The following is a 10,886-nucleotide window of genomic DNA, read 5'->3' as shown; positions in this document are numbered from 1 at the left end:
GAGGAGAGGACCAAGCACCGAACCTTGCTTGAAATTTATACTCGGTGCCTGTTCATTTTAGAACTCAGTTTAACATTTTATTGGTTGTTTTTTCCACTTCCAGCTACTGCAGTTTTTTATGTCATGGCTCCCAGGTTTTTGGGCAGTACACACTCATATGCCAACACACACACACACACCTAACACTAAAACACTGGTCACGTCTCCCTCTACCAAAGCTAATCCCCTTTCATCTGACATTAAGCCAAAGGATGGGAGGATGGAGGTAAGCAGTGGATGAGACAGAGGACAAAAGAGGAAATAGGCAGAGAAAAGAAAAAGAGAACAAAAGAGAACAAAGCTCTTTGCCCCGTTCACATCTGACTTGTGATGTCTGGGCTATTAGTGATAGAGCACATCTGATTGCAGGTGTCTGCCCAGACATTGGCATTTTGAGCCAAGACGTTTCTACATTCCAAAAGTAAAGTAAGATTTTTAATTTGCACATTTTTACCAACAGACTTGCATTTAGAAAATAATCAATCACACATACAGACAATTTTCTACACCTACGCTGCATGTGTGAGTCATTTCTCACCAAAACAAAACCAAGGTTGCATTTGCACACAGTGAGCCCACACAGGCATGCATGAAGATAAGTCTCTAAGAACAGGCAATAGAGACCATACACATAATGAGTGAACACACACACTGTGCTGTTACATTATTGTCTTCAAAATCATATTATAGAGAGTCTGAGACAGATACATTATTACTTATGTGGCATGAAAAGTATGATAAGATGACTGATTGACTGACTGACTACACCATCTGTCTCTCTAAATCAAGCCCTTAATTTTAATTTATTTTCCTTTCTGTCCTCTCTTTCTCCAAAAAAGAACAATTTGCCCTCATTTTGATTACTGCATTTGTATTTCATTCCCAAATGCAACAATAGATCTCTATCTGTTCTCCCCTTCCCTGACTTTTTATCCCATCATCCTCTTTTTTACCCTCTTTCCCATCTTTTCTCCCACTCGGTCTTCATCTTTCACAAAGTCCTCATATCATGGTGGATCAGACGCTACCCCCCAAAACACCACCCAAGGAGGTCTGTTATTCATATATTAAATATGGCTTTTATCAGATGACACACATACACACTCATGGATATATTATCAGGACCACACCAATTCTGGGAAACCAGCCCGGTTGGACCAGAACCAGAAACTCTATTATAACAATGTGTGTATGTGAGAGAGTGAGTGAGTATGAACAAGAGAGAGAAGTGGATAGCACCTATGTCTCAGAAATGAGTCTTGTTTGTCTAAAGTCTTTGGAATTACTTAATAGTAAATAAGGTACTTTGTACTAAGGTACATAAAAAACTTGCAATAATGCATTATTATCAGAAATTAATGGGTATTCACAGTATTTCCATGCATTCCTTAAGGCAAGAACAATACATTAAAGGGACAATTTAGCTTTAATTCACAATTATTTATTTAATTGTTCAATGAGTTTACTGCAAAAAAAATCAAGATACAAAGGTTGTACGGGATAGTGAGGCAGGCTTGGGTCAAAACCAGAGGGCAGTAGTCCAACACTGGAAAATAGATCCAAAAAGTCCAACAGACTACGTTCATAGTAGCCAGTTTGGCATGAAATAGTAGGGTAAACACAGGTGTTACCAATGATACTAATTAAGGTTCCATTCAGGTCAAACAAAGGTCAAGTTGCTGCTATTGTGGCTTGCGGCTCACTGGAAAGGCTATGCTACACTAAATGGAACAGAACCTTAATTAGAAACATTGGTAACACCTGTGTTTATCCTACTAATTCTGGTCAACATGGCAGCTGTGAAAAAGGCCTATAAAAAGGCTGGTATAAATGGTGAGTGGCTGATGAGGGAATGAGATGCAGCTGTGGAGGTGTGCGGCGAAGTCTAGCTAACTGAAAAGCATATGATGGACGTGAGAACAGGTGTGTAGCAGGGTGGGGCACTGAGGTGATGGTGAAAGGAGGGAAAAGTCTAACAGCATCTGGAGGAGAAGTGAAGAATAGCATTAAAGGGAATGGGAAAACAAAAATTTAGCTGGAGGGGAGGGACAGGGAGAAAGTGACAAGTGGAAAGAAATCAACATTAACATCTCCTTCTAGAAATAGTGTTGCTCTAAATAAGACCTCACTGTGAACAGTTTTCATTTGACCTACTGAAGAAATGAAGACTGTTGCAAGTGTATTCTGCATGGTCTTTTTTAATGTGATGACCAAAACAGATAACATTCCTTTTTACCACCATTGTAATTGTGTCACTTCCGTTTTCTACTGAGGTTATGTGAGAAAATTTGTTTGGCTATTTAACCAAAACCATCTGCTAAATACCAGTAGGTCTAAGTGACAAAATATTTGTTTTTGTGTTTGGTGACCAGACCCATTAGTCACTGCAAGAATTGAGGCTTTTATATCATCATGATCACCGAGTAATTGAGCCTGTTCATGTCACGTTCACAGCAATCTGCACTCAAATTGAGAAATAACAAATTTCACAAGAGAAAATGAAAAGTTATAAAACAAGGGACAAAGGTAGGGACATAGAGTTCTCCACAGGAGGGACTGCTGTTAACACATGAGAGCAAGAAATCGCAGCATTCACTGTTTTTTAAGGCCTGCCCACATTCTGTAAGGAATCATCTTCTTCATCCACTCAAGTCTGTTCTGGTGAACTCAAGAATTAGAGCACATAGATTAAACACTAGTAATACAATATTAACAGCACTATTTGTTATTCTTTCATCTGCTTTTACAACAATATTTTCATATAGTCAGAATTTTATTCCCCAAAAATTTGCTTAACTTGTAACCTACAAATGAATACAGTGTAGCTGATAAACAGCAACATCTTTGTTGCATAGCTCAGGTTAAGAAATGTTGAAAACGAGTGAGCCACAGTGGATGCAGGAAAACTAATCTGTATGACTTTAAATTGTAGCCAGTCACAGCTACCCGCACTCACCTGCCATTTACGGTATGCTTATCACCAAGTAAGGCATTGAGTATATTGATCTGCCTCTGCCAAGACCATATGGTTAAACTGATTAAATCTGTTAAAGAGCAAAGCACACACTCAGATAACTGAAATTACAATAGTGACGGGAAAAAAAGTATCTTTTTAGTGAGCCAGATCATTTAGCTCAGCAATAAGAGCCGGCTGTATCGGCTCCCAAACGTGTCTTCATTTACTACCACTTCTGGCTTTTATAATTCAGATAAATGTAACAATGTTTTGACCTATGATTGGTATGTGTGCACATTAAACACATGTAATTATGCTTAACCTTATCATTTCTAGAATACTATAATTTTACATTATGCTTACATTTTGTTAATAAGTTCATGTTGGCAGCCAGCACAGCATACAAAAGTCTCTGCTTGGGTCTAAAGTTATTACAAGTAGGTATAACATTTTTGTATCGTATGATAGCAATACATTATAGGATCATAATTCTGTCTTGTATTTAAGAAATCAGATCTTAGACTGGACTCAACTCTTATCATTTACTTAAAGGAGTTGATTGTTCATGAACAACACAATACTAAGTTACAACCCGGCATAAAACTCTAAAACTATTTTTAAATTGAATAATATTCTTTTGGAGTGGTATTTATTAAGCAATATAATAATATAAAGACATGTTTGGAATAGACTGAATAAGTGTCCTACTTCAGCATTGAAGTATTCAGTCTATTCAGTGCACCAGACAGTACAGCGCAGAGCTTTTGCTCAAGGGCACTTCAGCAGTTACGACAGGTCTATCGGTGATGGGGGATTAAAGCTTCACCTTTTAATTTAGTGGTTGACATATCCGCCTCAAAGCAAGCCTGCCGCCCCCGTATACACATACTCTCACACACAGTATGTCTGCGCACCGTGAGGTCGCTTCAGGGAAGACAAAACTAATGTAAGATCATTCAAGCAGACACATGCTGTGGACACACTCACCAACACACACATAAAAAAGTAAGATAAACGGCTTCCAACATTGCACCGTAATACATTCAATCGTAATAATGCTCTAACTCTATATTCAAGCAGTATTATCAAACATCCTCCTGTTACAATTTAGTGTATTTTGATCTGTGTTGATGTCCAGATATGTTTCCTATGGCAGGTTACAGTTTCAGTGGGGTAAAAGAACATTCAAATGTACCTCTGTGTGTGTGGGAAGGGTGTGAGGGGTTTGTGTTGTGTGAGCATGTGTGTGCATCATGAGCATGCATGTGTATGATACATTTGTGCCTGCTGGCGATCCTTATGTGTACTTACAAATTCACTCTCCGGGTGCATACGCCTTTGAAGCTCAGCAGGGTAGTCTAATAGCTTTTAATTTTAATTAATTTCCTCTCTATTAATAACCTATATCATTCCCTAAGTGGTTCTGAGTTTTAAAGGTGCTGCATTACTCATTAGCCAATTGCTGGGGTAATGGGAAGGCTTTGTGTTGAGTCAGCAGAAACCTCAAGTTGGCAAGTTCCCATCCCATAAAGTCTAAATAACTTAAAATGAGATGTGATGGCACGCATGGAGATGGGTGACAAGGAATGGGAGTGAAGGGGAGATTCTGATGGTAAGTGTGTGATGAGTGAGAAAAACAGAAAGTGAAAGGGGCGATGAATAAACCTTGCCTATGAGTGTGCCTTGAGGGGAATCAGTCTGGTCAGAGACACATTTATAAACTCAGTGGAAGCGTTGACTGCACTGCTTTGTTTTGCTGCAAAATACAGCATGTAACACCTTGACATTTTACAAAGGTGGATAAATCACTTTGAAATGTACTTACAAAAATTACTTCACACATACCGCCTGTCTAAAATGGGCTGCCTTTGGCTTGCACAAAGCTGCCTATTGAATGATTCCTGGCAATCCATTTCCAGAATTTACTTATTAGAATCCTCAACAAGTGCAATCATGTCATCTGCGTTGTTTTTAGTCAGGAAGCGACGGCTTATGTTAAACAGTGAAGAAGATAATATCGCGGGGGCGAGGGGACATACAGAGGGATGGGGGTCATTTACTCTTTAATAAACAATAAATAAACAACAGCATCTTTAACAGTGTATTTCTAACATGATTGTATCATGACGTGCCTCCATTACATAGTCTGCCTATAGGACTAACACATACAGTATTAAATGGTATGTAATGTCCTCCCCTCTGTCACCAGAATCCACATGACATCCTCATGTCAGCTGTTTCCTTAGCTGTCTGCCTACCACTCAACTGGAGAGACTTCCCCTCTCTTGAGTAGGCTCATGGTACATTTCCTCCTCTGTGCCTGACTGTGGTGACCCTCCCTGTGCTCCCCTCGGAGGGTTTTCTACAAAAAATGTTCTGTCTTTGGCGCATTTCCTCAATTCACTTTGAAGGAGAAAGAAAGTGTCCCAATACTAAAATGACTATAATAAAATTAGATAGATAAGATAGATAGATAGATAGATAGATAGATAGATAGATAGATAGATAGATAGATAGATAGACCTTTTTCTAAAGAAATGGCTAATGTGGATGATTTAAAAGTCCCACTAAAGTGTATTTGTCTCTCTCCCTGTCTGACCTCCCGCCCCAGCATCTTGCTCAGTTACACACCCACATTACATACACACACACACACACACACACACCGTGAGCGCGCACCGCTCAGTTGGCAAAGTTTGACGCGCAGACTTTCATAGCGCAGACGCGTTAGATAGAAACTAGTAAACTATGCGGGATATTTCTCACTGACTGAACAGAATTTATTTGCTCCTCGGCGATAAGAAGTCCGGCGCCTGTAAGCTCATGTCTGACCGTGAACGGAGCTATATTAACCTCCACCTGCTCATCAAAGTTTTGTTTTCGGTGTTTGTGGGCGCATAACTTTGACAAGAAGACAAGCACTTGGATTTGGGGGTTCTTTGGCACAAGACGGGACATCGTGTGCTCCAGGAGTCAGGCACCGCGGTTAACAAGTGGCTCTCATTTGCGGGTGGAGGAGGAGGCTCTGAAAGTTGCTGAATGGAAAGTTAGTTTTGACCAAAAAGTTTCTCGGTCACGGGATATTTGAAGTAAATCATATTTTCATTTGAGCCACTGGAGGGTTGAAACGACATTTTCCTGTTATTTAAAGCGTGTTTTGTAGAGTTTGCTATCACCATGAATGGACCGGTGGTTTTCCAGATGTGGATGCTTTTATTGTTAGGGACTATGACCGATGTCTCGAGGGCTCAGGTCTCCACCGCCAAAGTGATGAGGGGCAACGTCAGGAGAGACGGTGAGATGTCTTTATGATTTCATTCTTTTTGCTGTTGTGCATGTTGCTTGTGTGTTTTGTGTATCTTTACTGCTGAAACTGTGTCTGTGCGATATAGTGACTATCTTGCAGGAAAGTCTTCTTCTTATAATTAGTTTCAATTTTATTTTATATTATCTTAAGCGTGTTAAAAGCTGTTATTACTGTAGCTTGTTTGTGACTTCTTAAAGCTCTAGCCTTTCTATTTCTGCACAGTGGATTTTAAACGATCAATTTTATATTGAAATACTTAAATGGCAAATAGGAATATTGCCTGATTGTCTTGTGGTAGTCTACAGTGTTACTTAAAATAGACAAAACAATTGTTTTCAATTTGTTTGTGTGACAAATGATGACATGGCAGCAACAGACACTAGTGGAGACACTGGTGAAGGAAGGGGGAAAGTGAAATGAGGGTGCAGAGTGGGTGCAAGAGAAGCTGTGGAGGAAGAGGAAATGCTGTCAGTTTCTTTTTTTTGGTTTTGAAAACCAAATAAGGAGCATGCATGTGTCAGACAACTGTGTGCTAGTAGCCAGTTAAGAGTTGGACTTCTATTATTGCTACAGTGCATCCCTCCTTCATTGAAGCTGAAGGCTTCAGATTCCCTGAGCCTCTTGCCTATCTAACTTCCTGCAGGTGCGCCATGCTTACTTTTCACGTGGCCTTGAGGCTAAAGTCACGGTGCTACAGTACCTTTGATTACACACACAGAGGCATGCACAGAGCTGCAGGGTTGCTTTTGGCAGGGAAACATGAAAATACCACTGTATTAGGTTCTAACCTGGACAACTGCCCCTGAGGCCTGTTTCACCTCTCACTCCTCCTGTGTGTGTTTATAACAAAAGAATAACATGGAGGGGGAGGTCGTGACTTCAAGTCTGGCTGCACACACATTAAGTAATCTACATTTTAGTGACCTTTGCTCCCCATAAAACACCTCTGAAACTGTCTGAACCAAACTTGCAGTGCTGTGCTGATCACAACCTGTGAGAAGCAGTTGCTGGGTCTAGTCCAGTCTAAGAGTGTATATGAATGACATAGACACCGTCACACAGCTGTGCTGTATCAATACCGTGAGACAGAGCAGATAGACAGGAGGGAAAACCAGCAAGTGATGACAAAGAAAGTGGCTTGTTACAAAATAAAAGTTGATACTGTAAGAAGACGACAGCTGCACTAACCCTATTTGGTCAAGATTCAAAATACCAGCATGATACAAAGTCTCTGTTTTCTCACTGAATGGGAGAATAAAAAGTATTAAGCAGGAAAGATGAGCAGAAGGCAGCCTCAAAGCACCAATATGCTTTTACAGTTCTTTAGAAAATGGGAGTTTTATTAGTCGTTCAGTAACAGTTTTTATCAGAGTTCTTTGTGTTGGAGCAGCTTCTCAGTATGTGTTTCAAAACCACACTAGGCCTTGACTAAATATGTTTTACTAAACACATACATATAGTTAGTGTGTGGTTTAGTAAAATTTAAATCAAAGAAAAATCTGTCTCACTGTTGCACATATCCCTGAGCTGTCTACACTTGCCATCTGTCAAACTAATCCAAAATTTGGGAACTCCCTGTGATGTACTTGTCAGGAAATGATTGGTTTAGTGCTCTCAAGAGAAGGAAAAGATGGTTGTTAACATTTCTGGGACAGTTACTCTCAACGTTTTTGCCCTCAGACACTGGCTGAAAAACATGCTTCATCTTAGCAGTTTCTTCATGTTGCACGGTTTCAGAGGGTCAGCATTTCCATCATTCAAGCAATTGAGTGTTTAATCGTTCTATCACAGGAGCTTTAGAGATGAGAGGGCATGACCTTTTTTGAACACTGCCACTGGCGCTCAATAAAGATCCTCCTGATAGAGTTCTCAAGCCATCTTTAAGTTCTGCTAATATCAGATAAGATTAACGATCTCTTGATGATCTCTTAATGATCTTGTTGCACAAAGACGCTGTTATAGCTGCTATTGAGACAGAATTGGTTGTTAGATGCTGCAGTCATCCAAAAGTCCTGTAATCCACTGCATGCCACCCTTCAAAAGTACACTGTGCCCACAATCTTTACGTCTTTGTGTCCCTGTGTTTGTCCATTTACAGTCAGCTTATGTGGAATATGAGAGCTTAGTTCCATTATTTGATTGACTGGTGCTGATTAGCTGTGTTCCCATGTGCAGGGGTGAACCTCCAGCTGATAGGGTCTCTGCAGCATTCACTCATCCATTTACCACTGTTGATGTGAATGTGCTCGTGCGTGTACCTGTTTGTATTTGAATGTGTGTGTGTGTGTGTGCGTGTGAGAGAGAGAGAGTTAGGGCTCTGACAGAAGGTCTTAGTTCATTTCAAGGAATTCCCCCCAAGCTTTTTCCTCCTGTGTTTGTTCAGCGTGTTGCTCGTTCTTTTTGCCTGCCATTGAAGTGTGTCTGTGTGTGCATTAAAGAGGTTGGATGGGGTAAGGCAGGGGGACAGAGTGTATTTGTAGAAAAAGGAAACGCACAAATACACATGTAAACACACAGAACAAAGTAAACACTCTTTGGCCTTTCTGCCCTGAACACGTTTTCATCTCTGCTGAAGAGATCAGATGACCCAGATAGAATAAAACCCTTTAAACACTTCTGTACGTGTGTGTATGTGCAAGCAGCACTTGTGGGTAGGGAAACATGTACATGTATATGCAGGCTCAGACAGTAGTCAGACACTTTCACCCAGACACAAGCAGTAAGCTAACACATTTAACCGTGTTAACGTGACTCGCAAATATAGTAGAATATCTCCTGAATATAAAGTGTCAACTTATCTCAGTCTTTCTCAATTTTGAGTTTAATAGTGAGCCTTTCTGAACGACGCTCTGATGCATCGTGATACGAGAAAATGTTTGGCTGGCAATTTGTGACTGCCCTCTGCTGGAGTTTTAGAGGAGCGCAACTAAATACTTAGTTTTGACTCGTTTTATCCATGCATATTCACATTCATTTTAATGTTTAATTCCATGGTACACCTGGGCTACTATGCATGTTTAAAATCACTGTTGTACAAATACATAAACACACACTGAGTTCCAGAGAAGGTGTTGCACAAGTTTGTGAGTACAAGAGAATGTTTGAAGTACTCCGGAGATTTAAGTGCACTGTTATCTTTTTTTACCCTGTTGACTTTAGGATTAAAGTTATGCAATGATATTACTCACGCACACTTTATTCATGTGTGAAAATATGCACACATACTCACATGCAGACACACACACCTAACTTAAAAGTAAAATATGTCATTAGAGACCAACCCTGCAAACATAGTGTTTGTATCATGCAGTCATTATGCTCACTGTGCTAAAAAGAGAATATGACTTATTTTCAGTGTCAGAACCACATTATCTTTTATAATGTCTCCTTGCATATCTTTCAGATTCCTCCTCTTCTTTCTTCCAATAGGTCTTCTCTTATCTGTTGCCTTCCTCTCTCAGTGCTCTTATCAGTCCATGCCTCACTACATATCACTCCATCTCCCCAGATCCTCCTCTTTCAATCTCTCCCTTTCTCTTTTCTGTCTTTATCTTCCCATCCCACCCTCCATCTGTTTCAGCTCTTTTTAATCAAAAGCTGTTTCAACCTGTTGGCCCTGTGAGCAAATATAATGAACCCTGGCACAGTTGCACAAAACAAAGCTATCTGCACGCGGACAATACACTTAGTCTACCATTGTAAACAAATATACATTTTATTATACACGGTTTACCATCCTGACACCTATTTACATTGACACCATAAAAAGGAGCACTGAAATTAACAAAAAGGAACAAGATGCACATTCATGCACAGATATGCACATGCAGACAGGCATCATATGAGTTGGGCTCACAAAAGCATGTGTGCTCTCATACTCTTGAGCTAGGCGTTGGTGGTATCAGTGAGCGTGATGTCATGGTCCTTGACTGTGTCTGAGAACTCAGGTTGGCCTTGCCTGTGATAACACACAAACACAGAATATGCAGTCATTAATGCCATTCTTGAGCATCCAAACAACAAATGTGCAGCAAATGTCCTTTTACATATTGTAGGAGAGGTTGTAAAAAAGTTTTAAAAGTAGAGAGGTGTATTTGACAAAACAGTCTTACCTAAGGTCCATGTAGTAACTTCCTCAGCAGGTGTACTTTACCCAGTTGTAGATGTTTAAATGTTAACACTTTAATGACTTCTTGTCCATGTTGACTTAAAAGTTGAGATTCAAAGTTCTAAATCTTGGAAACAGCAGTTAAAGAAATGTTACTTTGAGGTCTATTTAGGAACTTTTCAGTAGCTTTTGATCAGTTCATTTGTTAAATTTAAGGAAATCAAAAGTCTAAAAGACCTTCCTAAATGTATTCTTTCTCTGTGCATTGCGGTGCAGGAAAACAGGCTATGAACCTGGTTGATTCGATGAGTTCAGTGGGTTCTAAATGTCTTTGTGTCACCATATTAAACCCGAGGGTGACAGCAGGGAGGAGTCTCCCTGAGGTTATTGGAATTCATGAGTCACACTAAGGACACCCGACATTTCTACTCCCCACCCGCCCACCCGGGCCGACACTACACACAGGCAAACACAAT

At 40.1% G+C, this 10,886-nt stretch overlaps 1 protein-coding gene across 2 annotated transcripts in view; it reads left to right on the top strand.

Annotated features, from left to right (window-relative positions):
- The first annotated feature begins 5,672 nt into the window (after window positions 1-5,672).
- The window catches only part of pdgfd (platelet derived growth factor d), a 50,117-nt gene continuing 44,903 nt past the window's right edge, over window positions 5,673-10,886 (top strand). For both annotated transcript variants that reach the window (XM_035680280.1, XM_035680279.1), the window contains exon 1: window positions 5,673-6,290. In XM_035680280.1, coding sequence (XP_035536173.1) covers window positions 6,173-6,290 — 118 coding nt within the window. In that variant the 5' untranslated portion in view covers window positions 5,673-6,172. The remainder of the gene's footprint in view (window positions 6,291-10,886) is intronic.

This window comes from Morone saxatilis, unplaced genomic scaffold (genome assembly GCF_004916995.1).
Source record: "Morone saxatilis isolate NCDOM2014 unplaced genomic scaffold, NCSU_SB_2.0 Contig8, whole genome shotgun sequence".
In the NCBI taxonomy this organism is placed as follows: Eukaryota; Metazoa; Chordata; class Actinopteri; family Moronidae; genus Morone; species Morone saxatilis.
The sequence above is the reverse complement of the archived record's forward strand: the minus strand, read 5'-3'. Positions and strand labels throughout refer to the sequence as shown.